We start from the raw sequence: 17,134 nt of genomic DNA on the forward strand, positions 1-17,134 counted from the left end.
CTCCTATGATAGCTCCTCAGCCACAGCTTGGCACCTATTTTATTGTTTTGTTCTGGTTGGCACTAAGCCACTTCATGGACTATGTACAACCAGTGCTCTGGCATTTCATTTTGGTCCTGTACAGACATGGCCAGAGAGTTTCCATATCCCTGAGCAAGCAAGCCAGCAGTGAGGACCTGGGCACAGGATTTTCCATCCATGAAAAAAACATGATAGGGGGAACAGATAAACTGAGAACAGTAGTCGCTGGGGCCATATATTTGTCTTCTTCCTTGATGTAAAACCAATATCTATGTGACACATACATGACATGCTCATTCCCATTAATAGGAAAGCCAATGCTTTATACGGAGTTGCATGTGTGGCCTTGGCCTAAAAAGCAGAAAGCAGAATCTGCTTTCACTGTGAGGGTTCACATCTTCCTTTTTGGTTTGGTCTTCCTGATGAATCCATCTCCAGTTGATCTTGTGGCAAGTTTCTGGAGGGACACAGATCCACCGCTGCACCAGTTTAAACAAGATGCATAATGTCTGCTTTCAAATTACTGTATCTGAGCCCCTGAACAAGGACAGAAATTATTGAGCATTTGAAGAAGGCCAGATATCTGCTGGCTTGGAATTAAGTGCAGACTTGTAAAGGTTGGTAAATACTGGCTTAGAAAAGGTGTGGAGAAGTAACAGTTAAGGCTTGGTTTGGCAGAGCACTCAGGGTGCGCCTGTGTAATAAATTGACTTTGCAGCAACTAATTAAATGCCTAAAAAGTCATTTTGATAAAATAATTTTCTCTGATTACCATATTGAATGTTCATGTGCTTAGATATCTGCCTAGGTTTGCAAATGGAACATTCTTGAGAATCTCACATTAAAATTTAAAGCTTCATAAAATGCTGCATAATTTTCATAAGGCCACAAAATAAAGCAGAACAGCATATTTTGGCACAGCTTTTTCAAACAAGCTTCTAAAGAAATCATTTCCTTTCTTTGGCCCCACTGGCAAATGCAAATAAAATAGGAGGAAGACACATGGAAAATAGGAAACTCCTCTGTTACTAATATTTTCATGGGATCATTAAAAAATTAAAACAAACCCAAAGGCAAAGAAGGAGACTAATGGCTAAAAAGAGGACAGAAATAGTTATATAACCACACACAGCCATTGACAGCTAAGAAACAGTTTGGACCATGAGCATTTCTGGGGGAAAGAAAACAAGACCCTCAACAGCATCCTTCTATAGCACATTTCATATCCCTTTTGCTGCCAGCATGCCGGGAACATTTAACTTTAAAACTGAAGTAATTTCTTTTGGTTTAGTTTTATAGTAGACTTGATGTGGTTTTAAAAATTAAATACATGAATCAAATGGAAAAAAGACAAATGCAAGACCAGAATGAGAAAAAACCCATAGATTAAGAGGAATAGTCTTCTGAGATAAGAGCTGTTCCAAGGGGCAAAAAGCTAAGCCTGGAAACTGGGGAGCAGAGGTAGAGACTTGCTACCAAGAGCATCTTAGTCATATCAGTGTGTCCATTGGCCAGCACAGCTTAGTCCACAATATGTGAAAAGGACTTTATGAAGATTAGCATTACTGTTGGCTGGAAGAGCTGTCATACATATCTTCAGGAAGCAGCAGCATCTCTCCAATTAGTTGTGAGGTGCAAGGACATGGGAGGCTGATTAGAAAACCATGAGGAAAGTATGGAAAGTTAGTGGGCAAATAGGATAGGCTAAAAGAAGGAAGAGGAAAGGGGTCTGGGAATGCAGTGGAGGAGCGGGAAAATATTTAGAAGCACACCTGCAAAATGCAGATTGGGATGGCAGTCCACTTTAACAGGTCACCTTAGAAAGAAATGCCATGGCTCATGGAAATGCCTAGGACCATTTAATCTGCATAGGAAGAAACAAATTTTTCAGCAAGTTCTCAGGGGGAAACCCTATGAACAAGATCAGTGGGAAAAGAGCTGAAAAAAAGAGAAAGTAATAGGAAAAAAAAAAGTGCAGTGTTTTCACAGCCTGTTTGCTGTGATTTATTGAAGGAGTTCAATTCTGCTTATGTTCCATATATAATTTGTTTTATACAAGCTTGCTATAAAATTAGGTTACATTGTATTCTGAGGGTACAGCAAAACAAAGCATATGGGGAAGTTCCTTTTTCTGCAGAAAGAAATACCTCAGCAGAAATAGCGGGTACCAGGAAGGAACTCTTCCCCATCTTTAAGAAAGAAATAAAAATTAAGTGAAAAACCAACTTCTGACCATAATTTGGTTTTCCTTGTTTCCTTGTTTTCAGAAAAGATCACGTAGTCTCAAACTATTAGCCAAATACACCTAAAGTTGTGTTAAGGTAATATAGCTCTGTGCTAGGCTAGATTTATATATATATACACACAGAGCATGCACCAAATTTTAGGTAATAGAGTAAAATATTAGGACTCTAGATAAATGCAGATACTTAAAATCTCATCTGTGAAACATTAAGTAGCTTTCTATGACTGTGCCTAAGTAATTTGAAGTGAAACAGTTTGGTCATTTGGTCCCTGGGAGATTCCCTCCTGAGCCTTGGAAACATCTCTGTTCCACACAAAACCTGTCTGAGCTAAGTAAGGCACAGTATTTGAAGGCTATAGAGACATTCCACAGCTGCTTTAATCACAGGCTAAGATCACATAGTAAAATTCATAGCTAAGATTCATAGTAAAAGTGTAAAGCTTTTTCTGTTGAAAGGAAGTTAAAAAGCTATGTATGATAAGAATTTTAGTGCTGATTTTGCACTTACTTACACAAAAAAATGCTAATAAATTCTTGAATGTCTTACTGTACCCTCAAAAATTGAATCTACAAAGGAAAGCCCAAGAATGGGAAGTTCAAGGCAAGCATCCTAATGCCTAATGATAGAAAATACATGTGAACTGGGCTCACTACAGACCACAGATTTATCTTGTTCTCTTAAGGAAATGGAATTGCATTTGCTATCCACCTCTTTGCTGTCGGGCTAAGTTTGAACCCTTTTCACAGTTTCAGCCCAATTCAACATAAAGGACCCAGAAATACTACGTGCCATGATGAAAACCAGCAGTCAGGAAAATGAGACTGCTAATCAGTGTCCTCTCCAGATGGACGATGGTGTGACTTCATCAGTTGCCTACTGTTTGACTCATCAGTTGGCTAATCCTCAGCACATGTTGAGGAACCACACTGCTGGGAACCACATCCATTTTGCTAGTGCATGTATAAATGGTGACTACTGGAGCCTGTGTAGAGTGGATTGGTAGCAAAAGGATGTGGAACATTGATCCATAGGTAGCCAAACTTTGTTAACCCTTACATTTTTAGAACAACGAACAATATACCCTTGGGTAAAGTTGATGCTGGCTTATGACAGAATGTAAATTACCATTGGGGTGTTCCACAGTTAAGTCAGGACAAGCTAGAAAAATAAAACTTTGGTATTTTTAAAGTCTCATATGCCAGTAAAGGAAACCAATCATGCTGTAAGACGACTGGGAACAGACAGGTTCTGGACAAACCAGTTGTACAGTGGGAATCCTGCCGCTTTGTGAATGTGGACTGCATACCAGCAGACCCTCCACCCGCAGGTCGTGGCTGCAGCTGGTTAAGACGCGCAAGATCTTCCACACAGGAGCGATGCCCTCCCACTTGCCAGCGGCAGATTTGAGGGCGAGCAGCAGCGCAAGAGGATACCGCAGCTGGAGAGTCCAGTCCTCGGGGCGGCGGAGCCGGACACAACCACAGGTGCCAAATGGCCTCCATGATATGCAGCCAAGGAGGCGCCTGGGGGAGGAGGTTGTTGGCTGGATGCCGCGACCGGGGCCCTCGCCCTCCGCGAGCGGCGGCTCCGGCGGAGCCGTCGGGTGGCTCCCGGGGGCGCGGCCGGCCCCGCCCCGCCCGCCGGCTCCCGCTGCCCTGGAGCGCCCCCGCGCGCAGCCGCCGGTGCCGCCCGCCCGCCCGCCCGCGGGGAGGGCGGCGGGGCAGGTGCGCGGTGGCTGCGGCGGCGTGAGCCAGCGCCGGGGCCGTGTCCGCCCGCCGCCGCCGCCCCTCCTCGCTGGCTGCTACTGCCGCCGCCTTCCCGCCGGGAGCACCGGTTCCCTCTGCCGCCGCAGCTCGCTTTCTCCTCCTCCTCCTCCGTTCCGTCCTCCCAGTGGCTCGGGAAGGCAAAGCCCCCCCGCCGGGGGCGCCCGTCGGTGGGTGCGTGCCCCCCAGCCCCCGCGCTCGCCTCGCCACCGCGGCAGCCGCCGGCACAGCCCCGCTCAGCCCGGCCACCATGGCGTGCGGGAGGTAAGCGAGCTCCCTTCACCTCTCCCTTCGCGGGTCTCGCCCTCCTGCCGGCGCCGCACCTGCCGGGGCGCTGGTGGGCGGCCGCGGGGAGGGGACGGCCGGCGGGCTTCCTCCAGTGCCGGCGGAAAAGTTGCGCTGGGCGGAGGCGGAGCGGCGCCGCATTGTTGTGTGTGCGGGCGCGGGTGCTCCCTGCGGGCGGCGGCGGGGCGGGTGTACTTCCGGGTTCGCACCTTTCTCCCTTCGCCGCCGCCGCCGCGCCCCCTCCTCCGCCGGCCGCCGCTGCCCCGAGCCCGCCCGCTCCGGCCCCGGCTGTCCGCGCCCGAGCCGCCGGCACAGGGAAGGGGGCGCTGGGCCGCGCCGCCCGTCAAACGCGAACGACGACGGCAGCCGCGGTAGAGGAAGGGGTGAAGGGACGAAGCCGCCCCCCGCGTCGAGCGGGGCGCGGGGCGCAGCGCCCGCCGAGAGCCGGTAGCGGCCGGGGCCGAGGGACCGGCCGCGGGGACGGTGCGACAGCCCGACGCCAGGGGGCGGCCCGCGCCCCGCCGACAGCCGCCGCCGGATGGCGGTGACCGAGCGGCCGCGGCCGGGAGGGGCGGGCAAGGACCGGCGTGGGGCGCCCGCGGCCGGCGGAAGGGAAGGCCAGGGAAGGAGAGCGGACTGACGGCGGGACGGGACCCGCCGGGCGACGCGTCCGCTCCGAGGCGGCTGGGGAGCGAAGGATGGGGCGGAGGCGGCGCTCCCCGAAGGGTGGGGGGCTCGACCGCCCTGCGGTAACCACCGGCGGGGCGGGCTGGGGCCGCGTGTCACGCGCGGCGCCGTGTGCGCGGTGCGGGCGGTTTAACGCGAGTGGCGGCGGGGCCGCCATCTTGGATAGCTCCCGCCGCGGCGCGGGGAGCGCGGGGTCGCGGCCGGGCGCTGCCCGCCCCCGGCGGGGCTGCGGGGACGGCGCCGGGGCCGCGGCGCCCTGGAGCCGGGGGCGCGTCCCTGCCGGCGAGGGGACGGGCGGGCTCTCCAGGGCTCTGTGACACGTAGCCCCGCGGCTGGCTCTGAGGTGCCCGCCAGGCACGGTGCGGGACGCGGTGCGGGGGAGAACAAATAAAGTGCCGAAATGCCTCCAACACGCCTTGCTCCTGTCCCTGTTTGCGCGCCCGCGGTTCCGCGTGGCCGCTGCCTCCGCGGTTGAGGGTACGGCCGTGGTGTCTCTGGGCTCCGCGGGCAGCGACCGCGTCTGAGCGCCGGCAGCTCCACTCGGCTGTTGTGTCACTGTAGTACACCATACAGCGGGTCAGATAACCAGCTATCGAATGAGAACCTTAACCTAAAAATAAGTAAACGGCAGCAATGCACGCATTTTGTCCAAGCTATTATAAAATATGCAATTGGCGTATCTAAATAAATTTGAAAACTCTTAAGTTAATTTTAATTTTAAATCTTTTTAGCTTTAAATTGAGGGTATTACCCATTTTAATCTGATAAACATATTACCTAAAGAGATTTGATTCATTTACTTGTTTCTCTCTTACCAGTCATTAGTTTGTTAGTGATGGTGAGTAAATGATGTGCGATGATCTTGCAGTGATGGGACAAAACGGTAGTGCATGCTACACCGATTTGTTTGCAGATTTTACTCATTTTCCTTATGTAACTGGTCTTGCTGTTCTTTTGACATAGGCCCTTCACAGGGCTGTGGTTTTTTCCCCACCTGTTTTGGAATCTCCCATCTTGCATAGAAATTGCAAATATGGAGAAGTGTCCTGTCGTGGACAAGTCATCAGACACTAAGGAACCAGTTACACCTAAGTTTGGTTATAGTTAATTTAAATGTAGTTGTGTATACTTTTAGTGGTATCTGGATATAACATTGTACTGAAGTGCAATAGTGCATGTTTACTCTTCAATTGATACTTGTATGCTTCGCATTTATTTTTTAAAACACACTACTGAGAAAAACAAACAAAAACTCTTAAAGCTTCACAGGAGATAATACGGACAAACTTGTTTGAAAAATTATTTGTGATACATGCAGCAATGCCATAATTCTTCCAAGGATGATGATTTGTTTTTCCCTTTGGTATAAGAGTAGTAAGAATCTATGTTGAATTAAATTATGACCTAAATTATTAATACACCAGGAAGTCAAGTTTCCTTTGCTGTAGTCAAATGAATCATGTGTGTAATGGCAAGGTAGTGATTATATCTGATGTTTGTCCCTTGCAGTAGTTACAGAAATGCAGCTGTACTAAATACTCTGCCTCTCTGCCTGTGTGTGTAGATCAAAAGTAATTGCCTTCTACTCCAATCATTTTAAAACACATTCTGTAAAGGACATGTGCTGCTGTCTCAGTTTTATCAAAACTTTTTTTTTTAATTTTAATTAATCTGAAAATTTATTAGCTGGCATGTACTGAGAATTTCACGAGAGGGTAAATGAAGAAGGAAACCCCACATGCTCTCCCTCCTAGGCCTGAACAGCTGCAGTGTAGGCCATTTGCAGGATGCAGTGGTAAGGTCACACGCAGTGTTTCGTATTGCATCGCCGAGCGCAGAAGTGAATTTTAAAGCCTAAGTGGTTAAGCCGTTTGTTCCTCCTGTTTTTGTGCTTTGTAAGCCCGTGGCCGCGTTTTGTTTGAGCGGCAGCTGAAGCCCGCTGCGCGACCCTCGGGCGGGGAGGCGAGGTACCGCACGTTGCTCCGAGCAGGGCGCTGGGCCGGGAGGCGGCTTCCAAAGGAGCCGCTTTCCCCCGGGCGGGGAGCCGCGCATCCCCCGCGGCCGGCGGAGGGCTCGCGGGCAGCCAGCGCGGTGACCCGCGGGGCGCGCCGGGGGCCGGCGGCGGGCGCGGCCCCTCCTCCGTGGGCGCGGCGCTGTCCGCGGTGCTGAACCCCGCGGCCATGTTACTGCCGTGCCCGCCGTCCCGGGCACTGCCGGGGGCGAGCTGCCCCGCACGGGTCACGGCACGGGAGTGCTGTCACCCACGGCCTTTATGTAATACGCTGCATCGCGCCAGAATCGGATGCTGACAGCAAAATCAATGGCAAATACTACAGCGCTTTCTCCTTCGGAACACAACTCTCCCAGCAACGCAGACTGTTTTGTAGCCAACTTGGGAAGCTTAACGTTACCTATGTGAAATGGAAGTGTGCGGATGAAACCAGCAACTAGACAAGAACTTGGTATTCGCTATTTTTAACCACAGGTTCAGTTTATGAAAGGACCTTCTGAAAGTGAATATCAAAACAGCATGTCATCAGTGGGAACGAAATAACCACTCATGGCACAGGGAAGGTTCAGGAAAAAGCAGGTATCCATTAGCAGCAAGGCAAACACAGGCATAAGGTTTTCTCCTTTTTTCCTCTATTTAAAAAAAGACAAATTTAGAAAGGTGTGCTGTCTCGCAGATTTTTGCTATTCACTTTAATGTGCTGCAACATCTCTACTACATGAAAAAAAATTAAAAGCTTTTTTTCACCTTAGAGACAAGCATTCATTTTTTGTAATTGCACACTGGATGTTTCAAATACAGCTGCACAATAAAAAGCAAATATGCTCCTCTGGTGTGATGTGTAGAGGCTGACAAAAAAAATCAAAACCAACATAGTATGTTTCATATGGGAGGATAACACTTAAAAATACACATTCTGAAAACGTAAGTTCTTCTAAAAATAGAATTAATTGATATGCAGAATGAATTGACCTTCAAATTAAAGGTCAGAGGTGACAAACCAGGACAAAGGTCATGCAGCTCATTTTCAAGCAATCAGTTTCTAGTTTTTTCATCGTTTAACAAAAGCTTAATTATACAGAAGAGTAAGGACTGGAATATTTAACTAGTGAATTCTAACAGAAACCTAGGAGTAGTTTTAGACAATTCCCTATTTTCCTGAATGTAGTTGTATTAGGGAATTATTTGTGCTGTTACTGATGCAAAAATGGGTCTGTCTTAAATTAAAATATTTAAATGCATTTCTTAAGTTAACATGTATTAATCCACCATCTATACTTAATATTACTACTTCAGAGATGAGAGGGTTGTGTAGCCATTTTCTGATTTCCAGTGATTTTAGCAAAAAAAAAAAAAATCCTGCTTATGCTATTGTTTCAATAAAGTTAGATTGCAGGTCCATTCATTTTGGCATTCATGCACATACTTATAGTTTCTAGCAAACCACTTTCCCCATAATCCTACTTCCAGTCTGCAGGATTCTGTATGTCCATATGGAATAATTAGAGAGACCTAATACTAGTATGTGTATGTGATTATTATTTTATTATATGCACTAAGATTCAGCATTCTAACAATTTGAAGTTTCAGTGATTATATCAGTAATATATATATCAGTTATATATATATCTATAATTTAGACTAAACCAAGTTTTCATAAATATTTTGAAGGTATTTAACAAATATTCTATAGGCTGACCACATGCAATAATGAAACACCTAAGGATAACTACTAGAAATTCAACTTTTAAATTTTGTACCCTCACTCATTAATAATTTTGTATCACATATTAGGTTTTTGCTTTCTTTTCAGATACTGTATGTCCTGTACCTACTTCAGCTACTGATGTGTACATTGTTTTTAAAGTTTTCATATTTTCTTTTAGAGATTGTGAATTTTAGTTGTGTATCACTGATGTTCTTGTTTACTTTTTTTTCTGGTTTGAATTAATAACCTCTCTCCACTAAAGTTTATAAAAAGTGACCATTGCATTACTTTATTTGTTAGGTTGTTTTAATCAGTAGCTCAGTCAGAAGCCATTGACATACAGGACTGATGTCTACTCCAGTTGAAATGGGAAGGATGTGCCTTGAACTATCCACTCTTCTAGGAAAGTGGATATTGGTGTTTAAAATACAGACACTCATCTGCTCTTTAACTTCTACAATGTTTGATTTGATTATTTTAATGGACACTATCCATATCAGTACTTGATACGCATATTGCAAAATACAAATTATTATAAAATCCACCATTAGTAGTGCTCTCAAGTAATAATTCAGTGATTAAAAAACCCAATAAAAATGAAGAAACAAGATTCTGTGGTTTGTAGGTAAATAGAATATGCAAATAAGACAAAAGCTCTATGCAAAGGAAAAGATGTGAAGATGTGTAAATTCATCAAAACAAGTGTTGATGTAAAACAGCTCAGGGGATCTGAACAAACCATAATAAAAATTTTATAAAAGTTAATAAAAATTATTCATTTTTTAAAATAAACTTGTAGTGCCATCACTTTTGATGGGGTGATGTTAAAATCCTACTTGGCTGTAGTATTTTTATAACCTGAGTGAAAGTTGTAAGTTATACAAATACTGAATTTAGCTTGTCATAATATTCGTTCTTAAGTTGACCTTTAGCAGGTATTTTTTTCAGTACTTCATTTGGCATTGTTTTATTTGCAAATAGTTAACAAGTGGGGAAGTAATATCTTACTCTCTATATGTAATAAATCAGTGATCGAGCTCTGAAAAATGTTGCATACCTATGATTTGAGAATTAGGGCTTTTAAAGTGCTTTTCCTTACAAAGTACTGACATGAAGTAATTTAAGAAGTACAAAGAAAAATTCATCTGAAAACGTAATAAGATCACAAGGTAGTTTTCTCATTGTTTCATTTGCTGTATAGCAAATCAGTGGGTAGCAATTTCAAATGCCTTTGCTAACAGTAAACTAGGAACAAAATACTTTAAATATATAGGAAGTAGAACAGCAGTGATCCATTGTGTTTAAAAAAATTCATGTTTGAATCACAAAATATTGTTTGAAATATACCTGGTTTACATTGCTTTTTATTAAATAATGATCATTGTTTAGTATATGTATATTCAAATGCAGACCATAAGAAATTGTAGATTTTACTAAATCAAATACACTAAATATGAGAATTGTATATAAGTAATTTCAATCCTTTAAACAAAAATAACCGTGTTCAGCATATTCCGTTGTTAAGCATCATTAATGTTTTAAACTAAATAAATGCTCAATAGTTTTTATTGCTAAAACAATTGTCAATATAGTAGTCGCATTTAATTTTGAGGAGAAACTCTGATCCTAGAGTTGTTAGACTTTCATTGGCTCCCATTCTGATATTGTGTGGAGTTCATTAGCTTTTTTATTGCCCAAAAGAATCAGATTCCTAACAATGGTGGAAACACATTTTACCTTTCTTTGTTCCAGTTCTCACTGTAGTCAAATTGTATTCTTACACATAATTAGAAGGTGTATAACTGGATGTTGGTTTGTTAACTTCCTAAAAACTAAGATATGCTTATCCTCTTTTATATCAGAAAAAAAGCGTATCTGGGCTATTGCCTAGCTGTGTTATTTACTTGAAGCTGTAGTTACCCTCCTTCAGATAGTGACAAAAGTGAGTGAAATTAGCAAAGAAAGCTAAGTTTTCATTTGCTGGTAGTTCAATTAATTTTCTTAAATCAGCATTGTGAAAATATTTTTAAATATCTCACACATGCTTGCTTTTATCTTCACATGCTAGAAAAATACTGGTAATGGTGTATAAACAGGAGTGTGGAAGAAAAGCAAAGAAAATTATGGCTAAACAAAGAATAAAATTGTGAGAGCTTTCAACTTTATCTTCACTGTCATTACATAAGGACATTAACACTTGAGCATACATTTTCAGGAAATCTTAATTTTCTTATATATGCGTTTCAAAGTAACTATATTGAACTGAATTAAGTGAAAAGGGGAAAAAAAGTTTAAACAATCAAAACATTTCAGGAGGAAATCCAATATTTAGAATTGCACATTGAGGAATCTGTGTAAAACATGTCAAGTCAGAGTGTCAGACAACACTCCATTTGTGAGATTTGAAATAAAAATACTGTGTGCATAATGCTTCTATCAGCAATCCAAAACAGTAAATAAGGTTAATTTTTACTGACTGGTTCAAATGACAGCAAAGTTTGTTACTATATCTAACTGGAGAGTGTGTATGTGTATATAGATACATTTTAAAAGCTCATGTTTTATGCTCTTATTATGCTCTTTAAAACTCTGTCCACAGAGTTTTAAAATTTTGTATATTTTGCAGCATTCATCCATTTAAGTCTTCACTCCTGATGAGTTAACTGAAAGAAGATCCTTTCAACATTGGAATATTTTCCCCTATTCCTTTGCATCACTATTTTCCTTGTTTGTTATTAAATAAAGGATTGGTGGGTTTTGTTTTCTAGATCTTCTACTCTCTAATCATACTTACAGTACCCAGCATTCTTTAAAAAAATACTGCCGGCTTTACTCTGGAAGAAAACAGTCCCCTGGCTACCACTGTGAAAGAAACAAGTTTAACATATTAATTTTTCTTTTCAGTTTACTATTGGAGGAAAGCATATGTCTTACCTAAGTGGAGTAACTATTTATGTCTGCTTTACTTTCTTCCAAACAAACAATGTTTCAAAATCTTTTGGCAGCAAACCTGCTTAAGGTAACAAATTCAAAACAATCCATATCTCAGATAATTACTTTTAAATAGATGCAAACTTGCTGTTATTTTTTACTGATTGGTAAGTTGTCAAAAATGGATTATATAAGCTGTAAAGTTAGTTGAATTACATGATGTGCTATTTGTAAGGGAAAGTGGATTACATTTGTTGGGTCAGTGTGCCTTTAACTGATACTACACTTTTCATTGTATTTCCTTTCCAGCAATAATTCCATATGGTGTTCTCTTCCATTAATTTTCATGCTTACTGTTAGAGTATCCTTCCACAAGCTGTGAATGCCTAGTTAAAATAAGGATTGCTTTCAAAGCTAGTGACTTTTTCTCTGAAAGCATCTTGCTGTCTAGTACACAGTTCCTCAGCAGCATTTATTTACTTACTTGAAGTTACAAAGTTCATGTAAATACCAAGATAGTTTCAGAAGTAAAATGCCAAAATAATTATTTGGTTTGTACAGGCATAAGCAGGCACAGGAGAGTTCACCATGAGCCACTGCAGAGCCCAAACCTGTTTCCATTTAAATCAGGGACTGATTTTGTATGTCTTTCAGTAGGATACAGTAAAATACATGCCAGAATAGTTTCTCATTTAAACTATCTATTTACATGAGTTCATAGAATTGAAATGACCAAACTCTTCTACACTAACACATCTTATGCCAAGCTTTAAGTATTGTATCAGGAAGCTTTTTATAATAACTATAAAAAAAATTAGATACCATTTTTCTGCTTAATAATCAATTATGTGACCCTCTAGTATATGTGATGCTTAAAAATGTGTTATGAAATGACAATACGGAAAACAACAACTTGGACTTGTCCTGTTTTCTGCTACAGTTTTTAAGAACTGTACTTTCCTCCTTTGAATCCCAACACCACTCCTCCAAATACTTATTTTTAATCCCTTCATAAACTGAAGTAGGCTATGTTCCAAAGCCAAGAACAGATCCTTTACTCTATGCTTGCATATTTCATTATGTTGCATAAATAATGCAAGTAAATCTGAAAGACACAAAAGCCAGATAGCCACAGGTTGGCAGAACAATGAAGCAGATACAAGAGATTGGGCTTCAGTGCTTGAAGGTGTAAAAGCAGAGTTAGGTTTAATACTAGACAAAAGTCCACACAATTCCATTGGAAAACTTAGTTACTACAAAAGAAGAGGGACTGAATCAGCTTGCCAGGGTTGCACTGAAAATAATGATTCTACCATCCCCCTTTCCTATTTCTGGTGTTGGAAAGGATTCAGGATATTTGACTGTAAGAGAAAAGAAGTTAGAGAAAAATGGTTCTCATTTGTCTTTGTTCATTCTTCTGACTTTGCTCACTCCTAGTAGGATATCAAATTTTATTTTTTGCTTTTTAGTAAGAGAGCAGGATAGCTGTCCAGATGTTCTCTTAAATTTGAAAAAAGACAAAATTCAGATTTCTCCAAAACAGAAGAGAATTGGACTTTTATCTAAACAAGTTGATACTGCAATTCTTTGTTTCTTTTTGCATGGGTTTTAGTTAACATAGATCATTCAAAAAGACAGTAGAGGGTGACAGGAGGACAGGCTTGTGGCAGGTGGGTTTGTGCATGCTTCTATATATTCATCCTTCATTTATTAAGCAAACTGGACAGCCTAAGTAACAAGTATACTCCAAAACAAAGGAGCATTAACTCCTTAATGCTTCATGCCATCTGCAGCGGTTATTTTTCTGTGTGATATTTTTGTTGACATTATACAAAATAAGCATGGTCTTTTTCAATTAGAGCAAAAGTACACCTTTTATGAAGTTTCAGACAAGTCACACATCTGTATTTGTATGATTGATTTTGTTTAGATTGAGGCCTAGAATTTAATATTACTACATACTGTGCTCTGCAGTTTTATAAGTCTAAGTCTTTTAAAATGCTAAAAGCATTTTTCTGTTGATACTCATAAGTTGACATTGAGTTGCTATTTCGACCATGAAAAAATCCAAATTATTTTTATTGGCTTTTCTTAAATCTTATACGAGGTATGACTTGATTGTTTAATATGTACAATTTAAGCATAGTAAAGACAACTCACTAGTTCTTGGATTACCTACTGCAATTAAATATTGATAAAGGAAAATAACACCTTCCAATATCTGAAAATCTGTGTCTTTTCCCTCTTGTCATCAACTGTGTAGCTTTCATAAGAGATAAATGAAAGGGGCAGTGCTTTTACTGGTGCTGGGGACCGGGGGGAAAGCAGCACTTGATTTTTCTTCTTACACCTTGGTTATCTCACTGTGGTTCTGATGAGCTAGGTAAGTCTCAAACAGTAGGTTTACAGGTCACTTCATAGAGTCAATGCCCTGGCATTTTATGGCCTCCTAATGAGCCGTTAAACTGGAGATGAGGTAATTAAATACGGTACTCTGGGGCAGTGTACGCGGTACTGACTCCAGCTCTCTGATTTTAGGTTCCTCAGAAGACGATGAGGTCATTCAAGAAGGTCTCCTCAGGCTCAGGTCAGTCTTCTCTCCAGCGTCTTACGTGGCTGATTGTGTAAAACTGAGGTACTTAGCACTTCTGTCCCGCTGACTCTCATGAACGTAATCATTGGGTGGGATGGGGAAGAATCGCTATTTTTGTGCACAGGCTTCAGAGTTCTTGTTGGATGCAGTTTTGAGGGTTCTGCTTTTGTAAGAAAAATAAACAATTACATAAGGAAAGTTTATTTACAGTAACCCTATGTCACATACCTGTCGCAAATGGTGGAAGCCCACGGCTTTGTATGAGCGCTGCGGGACCACCACCCCGGCAGACGCGGCGGTGGGCGCACACACCTCAATCACTGACTAAAATTGAAAGTCGTGGAGTTATTTCCGTGCCGCAGTCACACTACCGCCACGCACCTCCTCCGATCGCGACGCCTCAGCAGTGCCGTCTGCCCAGCCCCCTGCCCGCCCGTCCATGCCCTTGCCCGGGCGCCCGCCGTGCCCGCCCGGGGCGGCGCATGCGCGGCCCGGGGCGCGGAGCTCCCCGCGGAGCGGCGCTGCGCCCCTGAGGGAGGGACGCGCGTCCCGGGGACACTCGTAAGCCCTCCCCGCGGGACGCGCTCCCTGCAGCGGTGGACAGCCTGGGACGGGCGGCGGCAGGCGCCGGGTATTGTGCTGGGGCGGGAGCTGTCCGTGTCACCGCCGGGATGCCGCAGTGCAGAGCGCCTGGGCACTTGCCCGTCGGGGAGGATGAGGCGGGGTAAGCCGCGCTGTCCGCCTGAGGAGACGAGCTGGAGCGAAAGCGCCCGAGGCGCGCACCCGCCCGCTCATCGTCCTGCGCCTGCCGAGCGGGAGGCGAAGAGGTGACACCGGGCCGTGCAGCCGGTCCCACCTCGGGGGCCGGTGTTCACTGCGGGGCGTTAGCCCTGTCAGACGGTCTCCTGCGACGACTTCCAGAGCCTCCTTAAATCCCCCGGGGAAGCGGCCGCTGTCAGTTGCAAATCCGCACCTGAGAGACGATTAATGTACGTGGGACCACATCCTGCATCCGAGCTCTCCGAGTGAGCGCCTCCCGCGTTCTCCTGCCCGCGGATCCCGCGCGGGATCACAGTAAAATTGACAGTACTTTTCGGAGTCCCCCGCAAACCGCCGGCACGCCCAGCAGAGATGCACGGACGGCAGGGCGGGCCCGCGCCGCACCCACGGCCGCCGCTTCTGCTTCCAACAGAACGTGTTCGTAAAGCTCACGCTTGGAAGCGCGCTACGACCCCCAGTTCGAGCAGCGGCGATTGCGAACCTCGGAGAGGGCTGCCCCGTCCCCATGAGGGAGCAGGGCAGGCTCCGGGCATCCGAGAGCGCCCGCCTTGGGTGTGACGGCTGAGGAGCGCCCGAGAAGCTAAAAAATCGAGCTGCTGCTGCGGCGGGTGGGAGGGAAGGGAGAGAGCTACTTTCGGCGCCCTGAAACTGCATTTCCCGAAAAGAGCCGCGGTTCGGGACGGGCGCGGTGCGAAGGCGCCTCCATAAAGCCTATAACTTCATACCCGCAGTCGCACGTCGGGCAAATCCCGTCCGTGCTCGATCCGAGCCGTGGCAGCGCGCAGTTGGGCCGGCGCTGTGTTTTGTTTGAAAAATAAAAAATAATTACAAATTGCATGTTTTCTGCTATTAATGCTCGCGATTTAAAGTGAGGGTAATAAGCCCGACAAGGGGACCTGGCGGTGTCCTGAGCGCGTCCGACGCTGCTCTCCCAAAGGCGCGGGAAGGCACGCCGCCACGTCCCCGCTGGGAAGGAGCCGCGTTTTCTGGGAAGTGCTAAACAAAAGCCCGAGGTCAAAACCCGGCTTTAGGGCAGGCTTGCGGAGACAGACCCGCCGCCTCCCGGGCCCTGACGGAGCGCGGGCGCTAGACACCCGAGCCTCCGCGCCGGGCGGGCGCCCGACTCTGGCCCTGGCCGGCGGAGGAGCAGCGGTGGCAAGCGGCCTCTGGTCGCCACGAGCGGCACGGCCGCGCCGGGAGCGGGGCCCGTGGCCACCCCCGGCCTCGACCCGGGCGCTGCGCGGCGGCGGAAAGGGAAAGCGGCTTTGGCGCCCAAAATGTAGGTGAGAGGGTTTTGGCGGGAACAGCTCCGCACCGGCACAGCCTCCCGGCCGTAGGAGCGGCGGGAAAGGCCCCCCTCCGCCCGCACATCTAGGAAGAGCCGGTGTCGGTAGAGACCGTGTAGAAAAAACACGACGGGCATCTTAGGCGGTCCAACATCGGCGGGGCGGCGCCGAGCAGCCCAGCCCGGGCAGCGGAGGAGAGGGGGCAGGGGCGCCGCGGCGCCGTCCCTGCCCCTCCTGCCTGCCCGTCGGCGAGGAGCGCTGGCTATGCTTTGAAATGGGAAGTGGTAGCAGCACCCCGAGCTCTGCTTTCAAGTGTAAAACACGCGTTCTGTGTCAAATGCACAAATGCACGCGGCTCCGTCGTTTGTTTGGATTTTTGTGGTTTGGTTTGGTTTTTTCCCTGTTTTCTTTAGGATTTGGGGTTTCTCGCTTTTTTTTTTTTTTTTTGAGATGGGGGTCTTTTTTTGAGAAAGCGAGTAGTATTTTTGGTGCGGGGGGGAGGTTGTGCGGTTTTTGCCTTGTTTTGGTTTTGTTCAAGGGAATGGAAGAAACCGAAGTTAGGACTTTAAAAGCTTTAGGAAAGTGACAAATAGGAAATCCAACACCACTGGTTTTGGTTACATAGTTTCAAGCGAGCTCTTGCTGTGCATGTGGAAGGACAATGATTCCAGCTTCCTATAATTGTCTTTACCAAATTTAGCATCTGTTTGGCGAAATGTAAGGATAGAAATAGATTTTTTTAAAAAGTAAACTATTACCATTAAACTGTTTTTTTCCACGAACTGTCTTGTTCCGTAGGATAGTCTTACCTTTTCCCCCCTCC

At 45.4% G+C, this 17,134-nt stretch overlaps 1 protein-coding gene across 1 annotated transcript in view; it reads left to right on the plus strand.

The window, feature by feature from the left end:
* Positions 1-3,851: 3,851 nt before the first annotated feature.
* LIN28B (lin-28 homolog B) overlaps positions 3,852-17,134 on the plus strand; it is a 99,537-nt gene continuing 86,254 nt past the window's right edge. Inside the window, exons 1-2 of the mRNA XM_068184165.1 lie at positions 3,852-4,294; positions 14,191-14,239. Of these exons, the coding sequence (XP_068040266.1) occupies positions 14,206-14,239 (34 nt within the window). The 5' untranslated portion in view covers positions 3,852-4,294; positions 14,191-14,205. The remainder of the gene's footprint in view (positions 4,295-14,190; positions 14,240-17,134) is intronic.

The sequence above is a fragment of the Anomalospiza imberbis genome, chromosome 3, assembly GCF_031753505.1.
Source record: "Anomalospiza imberbis isolate Cuckoo-Finch-1a 21T00152 chromosome 3, ASM3175350v1, whole genome shotgun sequence".
NCBI lineage: Eukaryota > Metazoa > Chordata > Aves > Passeriformes > Viduidae > Anomalospiza > Anomalospiza imberbis.